The following is a 21470-nucleotide window of genomic DNA, read 5'->3' on the forward strand; positions in this document are numbered from 1 at the left end:
AGGTTCCCCCTATAGATCCTAGGTTAGGGCAACCTAGGTAGCTCCTTATAGACTCTAAGGTACGCTTTACGCGCGTAATAGAGCTCCTTAGGGAAGCTACCTAGTTAATTATAGAGAGGTAGGCTATAGTTAGTTATTCTTATATTATATATTAATAGATCTTATATACTACCTTACTTTAATTAATACTATATAATATATACTCTACTATTATATAACTTTAGGTGCTCCCTAAACCTTATAAATTATTATATAGTTAGATTTTTAGTAAGCCTATTAGCTAGTATATTACTAGTAGGTAGGTAGGTAATATAGAAAGATCTCTTTGCGTGCTCTTATCTTAGCTATATATTTTAAATATCTATATAGTATAGCTTAGTAGTAATCCTTTTATTATTACCTACTACTAACCTAATAGTTTATTAATTATTATAATTAATTATCTAAGTAGTATCTAAAGTAAGGTGTATTTTAGTTAAAAAGCGTTTTAACACTATTACTTCTTTACTTACTTGCTTAAGCGTAAGGAGCTCTACCTTAGTAGTTAAAGTAGTAATAGTTACTTATTAAGCTGCCTTCTAAATAATAGGTCCTCTAAAGAGCGTGATTAGGTATCTATATAATAATTGCTAAGTATTAATATTATTAGTAAATAACGCATTACTATATATTATAAGCTTATTAGGATCCCTATTCCTATATTAGATTAATTAGTATTAAGTTTAGTATAGATAGATAATTACTTAATTAACCGTATTAAAGTGTTATTTAGATAGGTTAGTAAGGTATTAGGAGAGCTAGGAGGCTATATAGGTAATATTAGGGCGCACTATAATTAAGGTGTAAAGGATTAATCTAACGCGCTCCTAATAGTCCTTAATCTCTTTTTTAGTAGCTTCTCCTGTGCTCTTTTTAATATCTTTACTTAATAGTAGTGTAGTAGGGAATTTTCCTATCTCTACTAGATTAAATTTCTTTGCAATCTTGTTAATATATTTATTATAAACAAGCGTTATTGTCTGTCTCTTTCTATCCTAGATTACTCTTACCCCTAGAAACTAGCTTACAGGTCCCTTTTCTTCTATAGTATATCTTTACTTTAGAGCTTAGATAACTTTGTAAGCTTAGCTTGCGTAGTTTTAGTAATAGAGTGATAGGATATTGTCTATATAGAATATTAACAAGATACTACAATCTCTATTAAAGAATAGGTATAGCTCCTCTTTAGAAGCAATAAGCTTATTTTCTTAGAGTGTAGTTAAGAGCTTGTTATACTATAATAATAGTAAGTCTTTTAATCTATATAGAGCTCGTTTAAGCTTAACGCACTTCCTAGGTATTTAATATCCTTTAGGTAGCTTGTAGATTACTATAGGGTGTTAATCCCTTAAGGCATTAAGGAAAGCTCTAACAACGTTATATTAATATATCTTAAGGTTAAACTTAGCTCTAATAGCTATTACAGTCCTAAAGGTTTAAGCTACTAGGCTAGCTGCGTAGGTTAAATAAATTAAGTTAGTAAGCTATAGATCTCCTCTTACTACTATCCTTGCTTTGCACTTAATTAGGTAACTATCCTAATTAAGCTTGTATATAAACACCTATTTAAGTAGGAGTAGATACTCTCCTATATTTAGCCTATTAATGTCCTCCTAGGTACTAGCTTTTAGTAGAGTATTAATTTCTTTATATACTACGTCTCTAAATTACTATCCTATTTAGTAGTTATAGAGATCCTTCTATTATTTTAGCTCTTTTTATAGAGCGTTCTAGTACGTATTTCTTTTAGGGTTTTTAGGAGATTTGCTCCCTATTACTACTATAATTATAGCGTGGATTATAGTATTTAGTTTAGGATATACTAAAAGATTATATAAGGGATTTCTAATTAGATCTATATCTAATAGATCTATTACTATATATATCCCTACACTTGTAGAGCCTCCTAGTGGTTTATTAGGGTCCTGTCCCTAAGCTTGCTTACTAATACGCGTTAGTGGCAGTCCTTTAACTTATAGTTTTCTGCTTCTTCTAGGAGCTCTAGGTGCTGCTTGTAAGGGATCTGCAGGAGATACAGAATCTAGTCCTAAAGTAGGTAGGTAGGAGCTCTGCTTACTACCCCTATAAGAGCTAGATAGGGTACCCTTACCTATCTCTGTGCTCTTATAGAGTGACCTACTAATAGCACTCTCCCCTCTAGGTCTTTCCTAGGAGCTACCTATTATAGCGTTAAAGTAAGTTAGATTACTACTATCTTAGGTAGTAAGACCCTAATCTATAACCTGCATAGATCCTTTATCTCCTATACTAAAGTTTAGTTCTAGTGTTAGTTTAGGAGTTTAGAGCCCTATTAGCTTAGGGGACTTTATATAGATCCTTTATACTAAGCTAGCTATGCTTAGTACCTACGCTAGAGGTGTCTGCTTAGGGGGTTATGAATTACTAGGCTAACTAGCCTAATTACCTACCTCCTCTAGCTCTACCCTACCCCCTAGCTCCTATACTAGGTTTAGTCCTCCTTGCTTACTACACTCCTTATGTTGCTCTACTGCAATACAAAGCTAATTAAAGATATTAAGCTCTTTATATGCTTCTCCTATATTGTAGATCTTATCTTTGCTAATAATATTAACTATCTTTTAAGCTTCTAACTATTAAAGCTGCTCTAGATCTTTCTCTTTATAAAAAAGATCCTTATTAAAGGTAATGTTCTACGTTATAATAATCTAATTAAGCAAGGGGATCTATATCCTATATATATTAGATGCTCTATATCCTACTAGATATCTAATATAACCCTAAGGGTTCACCTTAAAAACCCTCTTGTAACGCCTGGCTGCTTAATCTCTATTAAGGGGGTAAGCTTAACACCCATAGGCGTATATTCCGCTCCAATTAGGGCGGAGATTAGTAGTTGCCTCCCTTATCTGCTCTAGTTACTACTACCTAAAGTATCTAGTAAACTAACAATCTAGCACTTTATTAGGTAATATTATATTATAAGCATAGGATAGGCTTATATTATAGAGCTAAGTCGCTGCTTTAATAATTTTAGGCTAGAGCTTTGTTAATAGGTTAGCACTAATCCTTATTTTAATTAATTTTGTTATAATCTCCTGCCCTACTCTTTCTACTCCTCTATTAGGTTTATAGGTATATACAGGTAAGCTCTTAATTTTAATACTATTATTAGCTACCTAGATCTAAAAGCAAGATTTACTACGCTAAGGGAGCGTTATAACGTTGTTATCTTGTATAATCTTAACTATACTAAGCTTATATTAGTTAAGTATTAAGCTCTTAAAATTTTTAAACACCCTTATAATCTTATTAAGGTTTTTAGCTTATAGTAGATAGGTATAAAGCTTTCCTAAGTAGTTACACTTTAATACTAAGATCTATTGCTTATAAGCTATACCTATTAGCATGTTAAATAGATCCTATAATACCTAGTAGTATAGATGTAGTAATCTTTCCCTTAGTTATCTTAATATAACCTGTTAGGCATGTATAATAGCGCAGTGCTCGCATTTGCTCCTAGGAGTTCCTTTAATCCTAATATTTATTACTAACTTAACTAGAGCTTTAAGCACCTTAGGTCCTAAATAGCCTAATTATTAGTGCTAAAGCTCCTTACTATTATATCTTAGGTAAGTCGTCTAGGATTATTAGGGTTGTTTAGGCACTATGCTTTAGATTATTTAATAAGGGGTAGAGGGCTTATATTCTAGGAAAGTTAAGTTAAACTTGCGTAGTAACTTAGCTAATACAACGCTCTTTTCTAATAATCTAAACTATAAGGTAGTATCTAGCCTAAGGAACTAAACTCCTACTTTAAGCAATTAAGCTTCTAATATAATATTTACATAAAAACCTTCTACTAACACTATATTAGTAAGCACTAAATCTTCTATTTTTAGACCTCTTAGTCTATTAAGAGCGTTAGGGATTACTCTAGTCCCTCTACCTAAGATTAGAAAAGCTTAAGTTCCTGCTTTAACTATCTTATATTTAACTAATCTAAACAAGCTTTCTTCTAGGTAGCTTATATTATTAACTAGGTGTACTGCACCCCTGTTATTAAAGATAGTGCTCTTTAATAGAGCGTGAGCTTTAAAGTCTATAGTTAAATAGATCCCGTTTGTTTTCTCCGCTATTAACATAGGGTTGATTAGTGCCGCCTGGATACTGCCTAGATAGGTGATCGCGCTTGCCTTACTACTATAATCTTAATTAATAGGATAGGACTTAATTAGAGCTTTTCTTAACTCTTTAAATTTTTAATTCCTATTAATCTTTTTCTTAATCTCTAATCTTTAAGTAGTAGTAAGCTTATTACCTATATCTATCTAAGCTTTAATAATATTTTTGTATTTAGGAGGTTTCTATAGGTGTAATCTACTATATAGGTATAAAGACTCCTTCTTAGGTTAATTAGAAGGTGGAGCTCCTATTATTAGAAATACTCTAGGACCCTTAGAGCTTAATCTTATATTGTTCTCTTAGAGAAGTAATAAATAGATCTTAGCAACCTATAGGAGGTTATAAGTTAGCTCTCCTATTACTAACTTTTTAATAATCCTTTAAAATATAGTTTAACCCTAATCTAGTAAGATCCTAGTAGATAGAGCTTTAAGATAATCTTATACTATAAGCTATCCTTTAATATTAGGAATGTTATATACCTTAGCTTGCGTATATAGGATTGTCTACTCCTTCTACTAGTAATTAGCGTCTTAGCTATTTATCTTCACCTTAGCAAGATAAGCTTTATACTACAATCTCGCTAGTATTATAGCGCTTAAATTAGTTAGCGCTAGGTTATTGCAGAGCACTTAGATAAGTGCTTAGAGGGTTACTCTTCCTTAATTAACAAGCTCTATATAGGCTAGGGTAAGGATCCCTTAATCTACTATATTATTAACCTATATAAAAAGGTTCTAGATTGCTAATAACTTTAATACCTAATCTAATAAGCAAGCTTAGTACTAAGCTATTTAGAGTTTGTACTACTTACTTATTATATTAGATAGCGCAATATCTATTAGCATGCTAGGCTTAATTAGTTTATTCTTAAAGTGGTTTTTAGCATCCTAAGTATTAAGGTCTACCTCTACCTAGATCCCTTTAGTTAGGGCATAGTATCTAAATTAAATGTACTAGGTAGGCTAGTTAGTTAATCTAGTAAGTAGGGTATCCCCCTTTAGGATTTAGTTACTTATAGTAGAAGAGTAATAAGTAAGCTTCTACTTAAGAAATAGTATAAAGAAAGAGTAAAGCTTGCTAGCTTAGTATCTAAGTTAAACAATACGCTTAAATAGATAGGACAATCTTTTAATAAGGTAAAGCGCAAACTAGGCTTATAACTATAGAAGTCTAGATTACTAAGGTTAGGAATAATTTAGGAGATAGATTATTAGATTATATCTACTACAATTAGACTTATACATATAGAGCTATAGCTACCCTTACTAGAAGGTGAATAATTAGTAAACCTTCCTTACTAGAGCTCCTGCTTTTTGTTAGGCACTTAGTAGTAAGCTAGCAGTTGATTAGATAGTGGGTCATATAGGGGTGTTAACTAGGATTAATTGGCTTAAGATACTCCGTAATCTGGTTAATATCCCTCCTGCAACAATAATAAATCTTTTCTTTTTCTTTTTAGGGGGGTTTAGTTATAGAAGGATATTAGCTTTGCCTCTAATTCCTCTAGGCTTTTAGTAGTCTCTAGGTCTCTACCTTAACGCAATCTAACGCGATTTTTCTAAAGGTAATCTAGCACTACTTATAGGTCTAGAAGTCTAAGCCTATAGGCTTTAGTTATTAGAAGTTCTAATAGCTATTCTAACTATAGAGTTACAGGGTTAGATAACTACTAGAACTAAATTAGTAGCTTAAAATAATAATAAATGCAATATTCTTAAATACTATTACTAGCTAGGATAATATTCTTCTTATAATATAATAACTTAGGTAGGTAGGGTATCTAAAAGGTATCCTATATAACTTAAAGGTATATAGGAGTGCGCGTCTATATAGAAAAGGATAAGATTCCTACACCTATAGGTCTTGTACAAAAGGACAAGAAGAACATGCCTATCCTAACTATAGGTGAGCTGTTCTCTATATATATTAGTAAGTTAGGCCTTTATTAGGCCTAACTTAGCATAGAACAATAGGCAGGCAATTCTGCCTTATTGTTACAGACTCCTTCTTGTAGAGCGCCTTTATCTTAGCCTATACTATAAAGGTTACCTCCTAATTTAGTGCTATTTCCTCCTTAAGTTTATTAATAGCCCTTATTAAGCCCCTAACTACTAAGACTATCTTATAAATACTATTCTAAAGCTAATATAAATTAGATATAGTAGTATAATATATAGCTATAAGGATCTTAGTAGCTTCTATACCCTTAGTCTAAGTATTAGTAATAGTAACGCACTTAGCTAGGTTTTAGGTAGCTTCTTAAATAGTAGCCTTAAACTACTTAATATCCTTCTAATAAGTAACTATAGCTTCCTTATCCTTATCCCCTTTAGCAGGGTTTGCTACTAGGCTATAGTACTTATCTAGAGCACCCCTAAGGGTAGAGTACTCTTAGCTAATAAAAGAAGGAATCTATTAGGATTAGTAAAGGAACCTTATTAGACTTAGATACTTACTAGATTATAATACTTATTCTAGGAGATATAGTACTAGCACTTCTTAGAATTCTTTAACTTAAAATTAAAATTATTAAACCTACCCCTAGCTAGAGCCTTAACTACCCTTATATAGAGAGCGCGATAAGTAATAGGGAGGACTCCTAGTAGTACTAGTACTATTATAGCTAAAGGTTCTAATTTAGATTAGTAACTACTTAATTATATAGATTAAATACTTACTAGATTTTAGATAGATTAGGTTAAATAATTAAAAAATTAGGGATATAGGAATAAGAAAGTTAGTAGGTAGAGGGCTAGTTATATATAGGCTAGGGATAGGGGTCTATACCCTAAGAATAAGAAGTAAAGGTAAAGGTAGAGGTAAAGGTAGATTTATTTTGCAAAAGCTTTTCTTTAATAAGGGATCTAAACCTAATCTTAAGGATAGGGACTATCCTTTCTCTATAAGAGGGGGTAGTGTAATAATAAAGTAGAATTGCCTACCTATTATTCTATACTAAGTTAGGCCTAATAAAGGCCTAACTTACTAATATATATAGAGAATAGCTTGCCTATAGTTAGGATAGGTATATTCTTCTTGTCCTTTTATACAAGACCTATAGGTGTAGGAATCTTATCCTTTTCTATATAGACGCGCACTCCTATATGCCTTTAATTTATATAGGATACCTTTTAGATGCCCTACCTACCTAAGTTGTTACACTACCTACCTGCGTTATTACAAAACCTCTACTATGTTAATGTTAAAAGCTATAATATTACTATAATTAATAGCTATAATAAAAAGATATAATACTATTTTAGAGTTCTATATATAGTATATTTTATATATAACTATAAGAATAGAACTATAACCTATATACTACTTATATAACCTTAACTAATATCTACTTATATAAGACCTAACCTAACTACTAGGTCTATATAACCTAACCCTAACCTAAGCCTATAGCCTATATAACCTAAACTTAACCTAAGCCTATAGCCTATATAACCTAAACCTAAACTAAGCCTATAGCCTATATAACCTAATCTGTGCGACCTAAACCTAACCTAAGCACTAGGTCTGTGCGACCTAAACCTAACCCAGTACCACAGCTAGTGTACACCAACCCAGATTTACCAGCCTACTTGATTGTTGACATGTCTGCAGAGAGCTCGAAGCTCAGCATCTCAATATTGTCATCAGAACACATAATCAACCCCAAATTATTTGCCTAGCAGCAGCTCCTTGATTGTAGTGCATGATGAAATGTCTGCCAAGATTTGTGTCACTGGAATGCGATTCTTTTTAGATGTGTCTCAATCCCTTCGCATCGTGGCTCTCTCTGTCAGCCTGTTTTGAGGATATGGGCCATAATTTCCTCCTATAATCCATCTTTGTTGAATCTTACATAAATCTTTAATTGTTTTGTCACAGTGCAAGTAGACGTCATGGCCTAACACCTGCACAGTCAGCTGCATTCACAAAAGCTGCTACTCTCGCTGTGCACCATGCAAAACTGCAACGGCTGAAAAGGTGCACTAAAATCAGACGTGTCTTGAACGATTGGCACATGACAAGGTCAACTACTGAATGTGCATAGACAACAGCAGCATGGTCGTGGAGCTTCACTTCTTGACGGCAAATATCTTGAAGGATCCTAATTCGCATTAGCTTTCATCTCACAGTTCTATCAGAGCATCAAGACAAACCTGCCAAGCTATTCAAATCCACATCGCGCAGATATCGACACATATCCTGTGCCACACCACCATCATCAGAGGTACTACTGCAACAAGCCGGTCCATCCAGGGTAACATCCCCTGCATCACCACAAACTCCTTCTTTTGCAGATCCCAAGCCCCCACCATGCTGTGTATACACATTCAAATCACCTCCCGAATGCACAACCAGCACGTCTTCAAACCCCGCTTCTCCAAGCCAGCGCTCATACTCGGCCTTCGTGCTCGCACCCGCAACACAACTAACATACAGCGCCACATTCTTCTGCAAGTCCTCTGGAAGCGGTGCCCACGTGAGAATGTCAGACACAGCGACGCGGCCGCCTGGTTTGAGCAGGCGGTGCATTTCGGCAAAGACGCGGTGTTTCTCGTCGTGGGGCACGAGATTGATGACGCAGTTGGAGATGATGAGGTCAGCGTATGCGTCGGGGAGATTTATAGAGGTGATGCGAGATTGGAGAAAGGTTACATTGGGTGTATTTGATGTCGCTGCGTTGTGGCGAGCTTTGGAGAGCATGTCCTAGATTTCTTGCTTAGACTAGCACTATAGGTAGGTATTGTGACGAGGGGACAGTTGTCTCGGTCCAAGAGGATGAGGAATCTTTACTGCTTTCATATCTATGCCGATGACTTTGCCGTGCTTTTCCACTTTTTTTGCAGCGAGGAAGACGTCGAAGCCTGCACCACATCCTAGATCGATGACGGTCTCGCCCTCCTGTAAGCTAGCGATTGCTAGTGGATTACCACAGCTGAGGCCAAGGTTCGAGCTTGTGGGGATGTACGGTACCTAGGAGATTTCCTCTGCCGAGTATCCGAAGGCCTGTGCGGTGACATTTGCGCGATTCCCAGAAGTGGAGGTAAGCGCTGAGGCGCTGTAGCGGTTGTGAACCTGGTTGTAAATTGTTTCAGGGTCCATGGCAGTGGAGGGAATGTGGAGATGTGATGAGGAGTAAGAATAAGCTTTGGAGACTCGATGTTTACATGCAACAAGGTGTACAATTTTTACGGACCCTTGTCGCTGTGATGTACCTAGCCTTGCCACGCTACAGGGTCAGATGCTTACACCCCGTTGATCGTCCAAGTCAAAAAAAAACACGACACGAGAAGAGGCTCTAGCGTCGGCCAAATCAATTAGGATTTGAGATATTAGATCTGTACCTTATCACCTACTAAATTTGGCATACCAAGAACACCTAGCCCACTACTTGAACCAAGGCTAAAATATCGCCTAGATGGACAGTTTCCTCCAACACAAAATCAGATGTAGTACTCCTGCATAAAAACAGCCTGTATCTGCATCAAGAGTTCAACTGTCTAGTGTTGAACTAGTTACTTCCGGTACACTACGGCCATCTAATGCCGGCCGGAAAATGATATAAAATATCAGCAATATACAAGAGCGGGGACATAGACAGGCTCTACTATGAAAGCGAGAAAGTTAAACTGCTTAAATGAACCCCAGTGATCTTCCACAAGACTACCTATTTCACACCCAGCAATCGCCCCTCTTGTACTTGTACTTGTGAAAGGCCACCAAATACCCAATACTTATTGTCCCCTTCCAACGCCAACGCTCACTTCATACTCCCCCATGTAGTACGATAGCCGAATAAAGCAACACTAACCCTTCCTACAGCATAACCCCTTGATTCCTCCTCTCCGGGGGTGTTGGGAGGTGTTTGGATACTACTTTAGAGGTGGTTGAAAAGCTGTAGCGCGTGCAAATGTGTTTACGCCGAGGAGAATTAAAGCAGGGGCAGCGAGATCAGATGGTAGCGACGGCACTGGAAACGTTGTGAAAAGCAAGTGCAGCGAGAGGGGATATGAGTAACAGAGGATGATAAAGAGGAAGAGTCAAAAAGTGGGGGTATAAGGTCAATTAGCTGATACAACGAGCTGCTACAATGGCGGTTGTCTGAATTATCAAACTATGCATGATGCTAAAAAAACATGACAGTTCTTGTAGTAAAAAGAAGCTCTCCTCCCAATCAAGTCATCACAGCGTCCAGCAAACCCAAGTCGTGCGTGAATAAATATATACTCTGTCAGAGCGGCGCAAGCATAAAGATAGTTACAGCCCACTGATATAATCCAACAACCTCAACAACGCCCCATTTTCCACCCTACAGCCCTCGCCCTCTCTCTGCGCCCTCCTGAGCCCTTGGGCCAACCACAGCCTAATGGTCTCGGGATCGAGGTTGCGAAAATTCTGCTGGGAAATCATGACATAGGCCTGTGCGCAAAGCGTTGTGCTCTCCGAGGGGGCGGGCGCAGGTCTCGTCTTGCAGGTTGAACATTGAGGATCGACAGGTTCCTCCAGTGTGGGTGAACTCGGCGGCTCTGAGCAACATGGTGGGGGACCGCTATTGGGTATGCCAGACTGCAATGGCGGAGAGGGTGGAGTGAGGTTGGGGGCGCCGACGAGGGAGGAGGTGATTGCGTCGCTTAGGAAGGAGAGATCATGGTTGGGGACATCAAGGTAGTCAAGTTGTGGGTCGATGCTGAGTTGGGCCATGGATCCTGGCTTGGCTGGACTATTTGAACCTGCGAAACCCCGCGGCTCCAAGATTGGTGCTGGTTCTGCGTCGCTGGCTGTTGATTCCTGTCTTGGTTTTGGTTGATGGTCTTGAGACACAGACACCACATTCGCAGCGTCTCGTTCGGCTTTTAGTGCGACGATTTCCGCCCTGGCGTCTGCGAGCAATTTTTCCGTCTCTGCGAGCTTCTGCTCCAATGTCGCGATATGATCTCGTCGTCTTGCGCGATGTCGCCTCTGGTTCTCGCGCACTCTGTTCAATGTGTGTTCAGCCGACACTCGAGTCTTTCGTCGAGGAGCCAGACAGTCGGACGAGAGGTCCGATGTAGTAGAAGCTGGCGAAGTTGCAGCTGCATCCGGTGACAGCATGGTAAGAGCGTTGTTGTGTGTATTAGATTCTAAACTCTGTCCCAGGAAGGCCGAGATTGATTGATTATAGAGACGTAGAGGATTCGACGACGGTGTCCAAAGTCGACGAACGTGAGGAGCATGGCAAGTTGAGGCTTGGCGGTGACATATCGATGCATGAGCCATCTGATTGGCCGTTGTCTCGACTAAGACATGACATGACCATTCTTGATCGTCGAGCCAGAACTTTGAAACAGTGTCCATGAAATAATATATGCAGTAGCAAGCTGCGAAACCCCAGGGCTCTTCATTATAGTGCAGCTTCACATGCAAAGGAATGTAGTAACATCTCAACCGCGCGATGACGCAATTCAGCCAAAGTGAAATTAAATGTTGACCATGGACTACCTAAACGCTATGCAGATTATACTGGGAGATGGAAACGTGAAAATGGCTCATCCCCGATGTCAAATCATTCATCAGTTCGTTAAGCCTTGCTTTTAATTACCCACACAACCTGATCAACTTGAATCCTGCGAGAAACGGGCGGCGGAATACGACTCTACCTGCCCATCCGGATTACGCCAGCGTGGACCAACTTCTGTATCTTGGAGCGAATACTTGGGTTCTTGAGATGTTCTTGCAGAGCGGCCGGATCGTCCTTTGCTTGTTGCAGAATGCTCTGCATAACGGGATCTTGTAGAATGCCGACAATCTTTCAGTCAAGTCAGTGGCTATCATAACGAACAAAAGGTCGAGGTGGACATACCTCGGGGTCGCGCTGAATGCGCTCCATTGTTTGCTGCTCTGTTTCGCCCTCGCGTGCAGAATACTGTGCTTGCAGAGCCTTGGTCTCTTGTGCCTGGATCTCCCGCGTATGCTTACCATCCTTGTCGTGCTCCATGGCTTCCGCGCAAACATTGATGCACTTGTTGTATTCGCGCATGGTGAAGTACGCCTGGGCTTTACGAAGGTAGGCACGGATGAAGTCGGGGTCACGCTTGATTGCCTCGTCGCAGTCTTGCACCGCCGAGGGGAATTCGAGGAGTTTGATAAAACAAGCGGCACGGTTGGAATAGCCGCGAGGATCATCTGGTGCACGTTTGATCATCTCCGAGTACGCCTCAACTGCGGCAGGCCAGTCTGATTCCTTGAACTTGGCATTGCCCAGCTCACGCGCCTTTTCGGCCTCCTCTGGGTTGATGTACGCAGCCTTTTCGGCAGCAATCTTGGCCTTCTCTGCAGCGCGGAGTTTGGCAAGCACTTCGGGGGTACGGTGCTCGGTTTGTGCCTTTTGGTAGTAGAGAATGGCATTGCTCAAGTCGCCAAGCTTCTCATATGCGGTACCGATGCGTGCAAACGCCCTGGGACATGTTAGCCGTCGGTCGTGGGAACCATGGAGGAGACACATACTTAGCAATAATCTTGAAGTCGGCCAGGATCTCACGACCATACTCAACAGCCTCCTGGCATGCCTGGATGCAGCCTTCATAGTCGCCCTTCTCGAACTTGGCCGCGCCCAGATTCGTCTTGTAGGTAATGTCCTTGTGTGTTTCCCACGCTTGCGTGTAGTACTCGATGGCCTCATCAAATTGCCGCTTCTTGTAGAGCTCGGTACCCTTCTTCTTGAGCTCTTCAGCCTTGGCCTTGGCTTCTTTCGCAGCCTTTTGCTCTTCTGTTTCCTCCTCCTCGGGCTCAGGCGCTGGCTCAGGCTCGGGCGCCTTCTGTGGCTGTGCTGTTGGAGAAGGCCGAGCATCGGGCATTGGGACGTCTTCTTCGGCCTCTTGCGCGCCTGAGCCGCTGGGACCGCCTGCACCAGGCCCACCACCAAACGACATGTCAATGCCTAGGAGCACGCTCATGACGGACAGGAAGCGAGGATCCTGCATGAACTGGCCAACCATGTTCGGATTGCTCTTCAACTGTTGGAGTTTGCTCATGAAATCTGCATCTGCGAGAAGCGGGGCCGTTTTGGGGTTGCCAGCCAGCTTCTGGATCATATTGGGGTCGTTGAACATGCCACCCAAGCCGCCAGAAGGGTCGCCGCTGAGTCCGTCGCCTCGCGCCTCCGCCTCGACTGCGCGCTTGACAGCCTCGAGACCTGCCTTGGCCTGCGCATTGTTGGGGTCCAGCTTCAAAGCCTCCTCAAAGGCATCGTTGGCACCTACGAGGTCGCCCTCGCCGTGTAGGGCCGTGCCTTTGCGCCCCCAGCCTTTGGACCAGTCCGGCTTGATCTCGATGACCTTGTTGGCATCATCCAGCGCCTTTTGCCAGTCCTTGATCGATGCGTAGGCTCCTGAACGGTTTGAGTACAGCACGTGATTGGTAGGGTCGAGTTCGATCGCCTGGGTAAACTTGTCGCTGTAGCCGTGTCAGTCTTGTGCCATGGTCGCCAATGCTTGCCTTGTCAGCCCTGCCAGATCTGTCTGTAGGGGTGGGTGGTGCTGGCCGAGGCTGACATTGACATGGTGGGGGTGATTTGCTCACATGGACTCGGCAAACTTCTTCTCTGCGAAGAGCTTGTTGCCCTCGGCTTTGAGTGCATCGGCCATGGTAGGAGAAATTGGTTATCGACGTGGGTGAGGTCGAGTGTGCACAGCAAGTCTGGTGGTAGAGCAAGTGCTGTCGGCGCGCTTTGCTGATATAGGTGGGGCAAGCCATGCGGCTCTGAAGCTTCGTCGGTGACATGCCCTTCCAGCATCTTCTCCGCCCTTCTACTAAACTACAGTGTACTCAGTAGAGTCGCAACACCGCATGGCTCAACTTGTGCGGCAAGCCCACTGGGACGCGCAGGTGGCTGTCAGCGACTACCATGACAAGATCGCCGTCCAGAATCTGGAGGTTGTCGTCCATGCTGGCAAAGACGTCTGGGGCCGGCCCAAGAAGCAGCGAGCCCAGGTCAGCGTAACTCTGACCTTGGGAAGCCACTTTGCTTCCGCAGCGGCGACCGACTCTGTCGACCATAGCACGGTGCATTATGGCCTACTCAGCAAAGCCATCCAGGCAGAGCTCGCGGATACCGCCTCCGAATGGATGTCTACCGCCGCCCTTTCCGCCCGTATCCTCCAGAGCGTGTGCGAAGTGGCAGGCTCGACAGTCCTATACGCAATCGAGACCGACGTCTGCTACCCCAAGGGTAGTATGCTCGGAGATGGCGCAGGCCATATCACATCGACCATCCAGGACGGGCCCAGCCAGGCCACCACATTACACTCCAGCGTGCTCTACCTGCGGAATGTTCGCATTCCTTGTGTCATTGGTGTCAATGCGAATGAAAGACTGCAGAAGCAGCCAGTCGTGTTGAATGTGTGGATTGACAGGATCCCAGACTCACGAGTCGACGATTACACAGAACTGGAAACACTGTTGATCGAGGTACTGTTCTGCTGGACACGGATGCTGTACCCGCGCTGACCGACTAGCTCGTTTCCGAGACTTCATTCCAGACCATTGAAAGCTTACTTGCATGGCTGATGGACGAGCTCAGACAAAAGTTCTTCACAAGGGACGAATATCAAGAGGCTTGGGTCAGACTGAGGATCGCAAAGCCTCTGGCAGTTCCCTTTGCCGAGGCGCCTGCGGTCGAGATTGTGCGTCCAGTGCGTTCCCGTTGAGTGTGGGTCATGGGCACACCGATTCAATCTTCCCATCGTACTTGATACCACGGTATACCGACACGGGCTGCAGCCGCGGGTGGAGTTTGAATTGGGAACAGGCGGTTGCTGACTCGGGTAGGGGCAGCGGTGAAGTTCTTTCCCCACGTGGTTCAATGAGCGTGGCATCATGTTCCAGCTGTGCACTGCACAAGAGAAGGGGCCATGATGGATGATTCAACAACACATGTGTCCTCGCAATAGAGCTGTGCCTTGCGATAGAGTGAGTAGTGGACAGAATATTGTTGGTCCGCTACCGTACTGCAGTGAAGCCATTATTGATGCAGTGCAGCCAAAAAAGAAATATACCTATGTACTGTGTCTATTCTTGGACATGTAATTTTGTACATGGTACAATGCCCAAAGAGTGCAACTATAACTCCGTACTCTAGCACATAGTACATGCTCGAGAGCTCAGCCGCCCAAGGGCACGGCCACTTTCAAAGATTCAAACAACAGGCAAGAGTAGTACATACTGCTTCGCAAAGCGTAGCCACGGCCTTGGCAGCGAAGAAAAAATATTTTTCTTCTCCCCGCATTCAACCAAGTCGAGCCTTTTGCCACAAATGGGGGCCCTTGGGGGAAGCTGTTGACTGTTGAGCGAATCCCATGTTCGCATCGCCTCTACGGTTAAAGGCTAGACAGACTACTACTGATGGAGTCTATCGATGGACTTGGTCATAGCTCCCAGCCCCAACAACAACAAACTCGGAATTCGAATTTGTTGACAGTGGCCAGGATGTGTGGCCATGAGGGATGTGTGGTACCCGGCAGATAGGATGGGAACAAAGTAGTACGATCATCGACGGCTCCCCGTCTGGAGGACTGTCCACGCATCTGGCAAGCAGTGTCACGGTTTGCCATCAGCGGTGTTCATAGGAGGATAGGAGGAGGGGTGTGGCCCGAGTGTAGGTAGAGGAGTGCATAGTGCATAGTACCGGTACATGGATGTTGTATCTTGATGTTGTGTGACCATGTACCTACAGTACCATGTACACCTAGTTATTCAATACATACCTACCGACCTACCTATTATCGTACACAGGACTGGATGCATATGGCACAAATCGGGAGAAAGAAGAAGCGCCATGCAGCATTGATTCTCGGTGTCGGTGCACTAGGTACCTGATGGTGTCTCCTGTAGTTAGGCCGTCGACGGTATAGGAACCAACTATGCATACATGCTCCCATTACGGTATGTCATGTACCGGTACCTACCCTATCTACGGTGTCATTTGGTTTGGTACATGCTACAGTCAACTAGACCTGCCTACTGTGCCATGTCACTACTGTCCATCTGCTCGGGCCCGAATCCAACTGGCAAACGAGCTCTGGTCGAAAGTTCCCGCCTCATTGGAGTAGGTAGGTAGGAGTAGTAGTAGGAGTAGTAGTAGTAGTAGTAAGTAGATCCGAACTTATCAGACCCTGGCGAGAACGCAACGCCTCCTCCCCCCCCCCCCCCTGCCCCACTGTAACGGCCCCCCAACCGCCAGCAGGTGCTGCCCAGGCACGGACGCCTTTAAGTAGACCGCTCTCCTTCTGTCTCCCACGCCCCCTCCTCCATCTTTGGTCCTCGTCAACTTTCACTTTCTTCTACCCAATTCACCTCTCTCTTGCACAAACATACACAATGGCTTCTCGTGCGATCCCAGCTCACCTGAAGCCTGCTGCTGCAGACGGCGAGGGCGGCTTCTCCCCCCGCCATCACGGCAAGTCGCAGTCCCATGTGGTACGCCTCCCACCTTCACTTTTGGAATGCTGGCGGAGAACAACGTGCAATGCTGGCCGTGTCCCTCGACTACCTTGGGTCTTCTTTCTATCTTGCATCTGCTAATGGCCCATCTAGGCTTTCGAAAACACATCCACCAATGTTGCGGCCTCGCAGATGCGAAATGCACTCAACAAGCTCGCCGACACTGTCAAGGACCCCGCTGAGAAGAAGGTCAGTCGATTTTTTTTCACCGCCACACTGACTACCCCGCCTACTCTTTCTGGCAAAGCCGGCAAGAGCTTGTGCGGCGCGGACAGCCACGCAGTGCGTGCGACATGGGCGGGGAGGGGCGCTACGTCATGTGGGTGTACGCTAACTTGGAAAAGTACTTTGAAACCGAGATGGACAACTTCTTTGCCCTGTTTCGACGATACCTCAACGACAAGGCCAAGGGCAATGTCATCGACTGGAACCGCATTGCTCCCCCGAAAGCGGAGCAGGTCGTCAACTACGACGACTTGGCCAACTCGGAGGCTGTCGAATACCTGAACAAGCTCGCTGTCGTCAAGCTCAATGGCGGTCTCGGTACCTCCATGGGCTGCGTCGGCCCCAAGTCTGTCATCGAGGTCCGCGACGGCATGTCCTTTTTGGATTTGTCGGTGCGCCAGATCGAGTACCTCAACCGCACATACGACGTCAACGTGCCATTCGTGCTGATGAACTCGTTCAACACCGACACCGACACGGCCAGCATCATCAAGAAGTACGAGGGACACAACATTGACATTCTCACATTCAACCAATCAAGGTACCCTCGTATCTTGAAGGACTCGCTCCTGCCCGTCCCCAAGGACAGCCAGTCGGACATCTCCAACTGGTACCCCCCAGGCCACGGTGACGTTTTCGAGTCTCTGTACAACACTGGCATGCTCGACAAGTTGCTAGATCGCGGTATTGAGTACATCTTCCTCTCCAATGCTGACAACCTGGGCGCTGTTGTCGATCTCCGCATTCTGCAACACATGGTAGACTCCAAGGCCGAGTACATCATGGAGTTGACGGACAAGACCAAGGCCGATGTCAAGGGTGGTACCATCATTGACTACGAGGGCTCGGTCCGTCTCCTCGAAATCGCACAGGTCCCCAAGGAGCACGTCAACGAGTTCAAGTCGATCAAGAAGTTCAAGTACTTCAACACCAACAACATTTGGATGAACATTCGCGCTGTCAAGCGTGTCGTCGAGGCGAATGAGCTCGCCATGGAGATCATTCCCAACGGCAAGTCCATACCCGCCGACAAGAAGGGCGAAGCCGACATCTCCGTCCTCCAGCTTGAGACTGCCGTCGGTGCGGCCATCAAGCACTTCAAGGGTGCCCATGGAGTCAACGTGCCCAGGCGGCGCTTCCTGCCCGTCAAGACGTGCTCCGATCTTATGCTCGTCAAGTCGGACCTGTACACTCTTCAGCATGGTCAGCTGGTGATTGACCCTAACCGATTTGGCCCTGCTCCCTTGATCAAGCTTGGCAGCGACTTCAAGAAGGTGTCCAGCTTCCAAGCCCGCATCCCATCCATTCCCAAGATTGTCGAGCTGGACCACTTGACCATCACGGGCCCTGTCAACCTTGGCCGTGGTGTCACACTCAAGGGCACTGTCATCATTGTGGCGACAGAGGGATCGACTATCGACATTCCTCCCGGTTCGATACTGGAGAACGTTGTTGTGCAAGGTTCGTTGAGGCTGCTAGAACACTAGACGGGTACTGGCGATTTCATCATAGATTTACGAGGATAATGTGCTTTCTTGTGGCGAATGGTTAAGACACTAAATGCATTGTACACGAGGCTTGGGCCAGGGTGTTGGCCTGTCAGGTACCAGAAATTTTAATGGGTGCAGCCCGATGGATGGGTTGACGAAACCGGGGCAGATGAGAATACAGGAGCAGAATATTGTATCCAATATCGCTCAAGAAGATGACAGGATTCTGTGATTTGATCGAGATGAAGTAAAACCAATGACTTTGACCCAGAATTCAAGTGTCCCCCTCCACTCGCTAGGACGGGTAGCTAAGCCTAGAGTACTCTACAGCTGGGCATACATGGCCGGAGCTCCCCTGCAACCTTGGCCTAGGATGTCTCAAGCTAGCTCCCATGATTGGCATGTGAAGCGTCATGTCAGCCTTCCATGCTACTGCTACTGCTACTGCTACTGCTACTGCTGCCCAACATGAGCCTCACTGCAAACTTGTTCCTGTGTGTTGCGGAGGCGCAGTGGTACCCGAGTCGAGTCAGCTTCCTGGCGCAAGGGCTCCATGATTACGGTTGTCAATTGGAGAACTCGTCTGGCTCTATGAAGCAGAGAACCATCTCCTTTCCCCATCAGCGCGTCTGCGTCCTGCATTTCACGTTGCACGCGCATCATCGCGGGGCAAAGTGGCGGTTCACCGCATCTCCCTCGACACACGCTGAGCTCCAAACGAACCTGAAGACAGGCGCTTATGTCTGCGCTGACGAATCCTAACCTCGCTCTACCTCCACCATGATGGCACCGGAATCGAAGGAAAGCAAAGCCCCGCACGGAGAGCACACAGCCAATCTGGCACACGCCGACGCATCCTATCGTGAAGCTTACCAGTACTGGGGTTACCTGTTCAAGGAGGACAAATGCGGTACACCGTTACTGGATCGCCTATTAAAAGGCATTGCAGAGACCATAGTGAGTTGTTGTGGCCGCCGCCATGGACGGGCTGCTGCGGCTGTGGGTGTAATGCTGATGCAGTGGCCGTAGAGCAGAAGGTTCGAGCCAAGCGATTCTCCAGACCTCACGCCATCGCAAATGGCCGCGTGGTATCGCGACGTAGGTGGAGACTATGATGTCCTTTTCATGGACACGCCTTCGACGTCCATTGCCTTTATCTACCGCTCGCTTGGGGCATTTCATTCCTTGCAGCCCGGCCCCACCGACGACGGCTACTCGAGCCCGACTGTGCCCGCCCTGAAGAAGCAGGGTTTTGTGACATGGCAGACTATTCAGCTACTACTAGGACCAGAGGATCATGTCCCGTTTTTGCAAAGAGCCGTGGAGAAGTACGACGTGGTTGATCCCGAGACAGGCAACATCTTCCCCAAGATACTTCCCAAGGAATGCTTTCCAGATTGCCCTGACGATGCCATGGAAGCCTGGTACCAGGGCGTGGCTGCTAGATTGAAAAGAGAAGCGGAAGAAGAAGCCAACGGAAGGCACCTAGCTGACCAACCGCGCCCTCGCGCATCGACTGACACGGGAGACGGATCGTCGGCGGATGAGAGGCATGGCGCCTTCAAGTATTTTGAGGACCCAATGTACCGGAATGCGAGACAGAGGCCGCCCATTATGCGACACGTTTCCAAACAGTCTTCGCGACCGGTGGACGGGAGCAGCCGGACAGTCACATCGAGAGTCAGACACATGTTGAACCCATGGAGCACCCGACGCAAGAGTGTACCAGGACACTACGAGAGCGACAGCTATTCAGAAGAGGACATCACGCCGATCGCACCGGTACCTCCTCCTCCGCCTCCAGCGACTCGGTATACCAGTCACCAGCGTCCACACCCGCCGCATCAGTCGCATCAACCGCCTCGAGCGGACTATGCGACAGACTCTGACTCTGATCCCGAACGTGTTGCTGCCTATCGAAGAAGGTTGGGAGTGCACGCGCACAGATCCCATGACGTGCCGCCAACACAGCCCGAATACTTTGCAGACTATGCGGAAGCTAGGCGCTATTCGCACCAGGAGCCTGGCGTGAGGCTGGAGGGGAGAAGCTCATCAGCAACGTCACCCCAACCCGTATACCGGCCCACTCAATCGCCTCTGTTTGCAACGCAGGTTGCTCATATGCAAGCTAGAAAATACCATGACTACAGGCCTACTCTTCCCCCACGGACTGGCTACACACCAGCAATCCAACACGGCGTGAGTATGAATTTTTGAGCAGCATTCCCAACCGACTTGGTCAGCCACCGTTGCGCACCTGTTCTTCATCCCCTAGATGCTTGCTGACCAAAGATACTGGGTTAGGTGCGATGGGGTCCTGCGGCAGTCCCCGTGACTCCTCCAAGGAACGTCGAGCCGGGACACAGGCGGGAACGAGAGCGAGAAGGCCGTGATGGCGGGGCGATGTGGCATGAGAGGGAGAGTGGAGGCAGCAGCCACCATAGCCGGGCCCGGCGGCGGCGGTCCACAGAAGATGCAACGTACCCACGCGAGCGGGGAAACGGTGAGACTGCGCGGACACGAAGTCACGACCGAGTCAGAGACGACTGGGCTGAGCGAGAGGGCGGTCGGGGCCGAAGCTGGCGAGGGCATTGGGACGGTCGAGATGGGGACGGGGCAGGTGAAGACAGTCGGAGTGGGAGTGGGAGTCGGAGTGGGAGTCGAAGTCGAGAACGAGAGCGAGAGCGAGAGCGCCGGACACATAGGTATGTGTCGGGTGCGCAAGATGGCGTCTCCGGCCGGCGATGTCCAGTTTCCTAGCGAGTGGGTGCTAAGTTGTGTGAGCAGTTTTGGCGGCCAACTCATGCGTTTCCTCAAGGAGTTTTGAGGGCGCGAGAGGGAGGGAGGCTGTCTTTTCAGCTGGCTTGGCTTGGCCTGGCTTGGCTCGGGTTTTCAGCTGGCTTTGGGGATCTGAGTTTTCATGGTTGTGGTTGTGGTCGATGCGCACTTGCAAGTCGTGTGTGTGTGTGTGTGTGTGTGTGTGTGTGTGTGTGTGTGTGTGTGTGTGTGTGTGTGTGTGTGTGTGTGTGTGTGTGTGTGTGGCTGAATAGGTGTGGCATGAAGACGGCGTGAGCA

At 45.6% G+C, this 21470-nt stretch overlaps 7 protein-coding genes across 7 annotated transcripts; 4 read left to right on the forward strand and 3 right to left on the reverse strand.

Moving 5' to 3' along the window:
* Positions 1-7576: 7576 nt before the first annotated feature.
* On the reverse strand, positions 7577-9470 carry IAQ61_010621 (uncharacterized protein). Its single transcript, XM_066098856.1, has 2 exons — positions 8361-9470; positions 7577-8308 (listed from the first exon to the last, which is right to left on the reverse strand). Exons 1-2 carry the CDS (start codon positions 8905-8907, stop codon positions 8277-8279), a joined length of 579 nt encoding a protein of 192 aa, XP_065951014.1. The 5' UTR covers positions 8908-9470; the 3' UTR covers positions 7577-8276.
* Positions 9471-10461: 991 nt separating this feature from the next.
* On the reverse strand, positions 10462-11295 carry IAQ61_010622 (uncharacterized protein; the record flags this gene model as incomplete). Its single annotated transcript, XM_003834582.2, has 1 exon — positions 10462-11295. The coding sequence occupies one exon, from the start codon at positions 11293-11295 to the stop codon at positions 10462-10464; it is 834 nt and encodes a 277-aa protein (XP_003834630.2).
* A 541-nt stretch (positions 11296-11836) lies between these two features.
* IAQ61_010623 (uncharacterized protein) lies at positions 11837-13826 on the reverse strand (the record flags this gene model as incomplete). Its single annotated transcript, XM_003834583.1, has 4 exons — positions 11837-11989; positions 12044-12638; positions 12688-13635; positions 13762-13826. The coding sequence occupies 4 exons, from the start codon at positions 13824-13826 to the stop codon at positions 11837-11839; spliced, it is 1761 nt and encodes a 586-aa protein (XP_003834631.1).
* Positions 13827-14028: 202 nt separating this feature from the next.
* On the forward strand, positions 14029-14888 carry IAQ61_010624 (uncharacterized protein; the record flags this gene model as incomplete). The annotated part of the gene is made up of 2 exons (XM_003834584.1): positions 14029-14649; positions 14697-14888. The coding sequence occupies 2 exons, from the start codon at positions 14029-14031 to the stop codon at positions 14886-14888; spliced, it is 813 nt and encodes a 270-aa protein (XP_003834632.1).
* Positions 14889-16364: 1476 nt separating this feature from the next.
* FYU1 (putative UTP--glucose-1-phosphate uridylyltransferase) lies at positions 16365-18392 on the forward strand (the record flags this gene model as incomplete). The annotated part of the gene is made up of 3 exons (XM_003834585.2): positions 16365-16656; positions 16774-16869; positions 17025-18392. Exons 1-3 carry the CDS (start codon positions 16558-16560, stop codon positions 18390-18392), a joined length of 1563 nt encoding a protein of 520 aa, XP_003834633.1. The 5' UTR covers positions 16365-16557.
* Positions 18393-18863: 471 nt separating this feature from the next.
* IAQ61_010626 (uncharacterized protein) lies at positions 18864-19157 on the forward strand (the record flags this gene model as incomplete). Its single annotated transcript, XM_066098857.1, has 1 exon — positions 18864-19157. One exon carries the CDS (start codon positions 18864-18866, stop codon positions 19155-19157), a length of 294 nt encoding a protein of 97 aa, XP_065951015.1.
* Positions 19158-19472: 315 nt separating this feature from the next.
* Positions 19473-20612, forward strand: IAQ61_010627 (uncharacterized protein; the record flags this gene model as incomplete). Its single annotated transcript, XM_003834586.2, has 1 exon — positions 19473-20612. The coding sequence occupies one exon, from the start codon at positions 19473-19475 to the stop codon at positions 20610-20612; it is 1140 nt and encodes a 379-aa protein (XP_003834634.2).
* Positions 20613-21470: the final 858 nt, after the last annotated feature.

Source organism: Plenodomus lingam (genome assembly GCF_022343315.1).
Source record: "Plenodomus lingam strain CAN1 chromosome Unknown contig_9, whole genome shotgun sequence".
NCBI lineage: Eukaryota > Fungi > Ascomycota > Dothideomycetes > Pleosporales > Leptosphaeriaceae > Plenodomus > Plenodomus lingam.

Excerpts from the sequence above, each read along its gene's own strand:
- IAQ61_010621 (XM_066098856.1), bottom strand. The coding sequence starts at position 8,907 with ATGCTCTCCAAAGCTCGCCACAACGCAGCGACATCAAATACACCCAAT. Across the intron at positions 8,309-8,360 it reads GGATTTGAATAGCTTGGCAG|GATCCTTCAAGATATTTGCC; the intron begins GTTTGTCTTGAT and ends AATGCGAATTAG.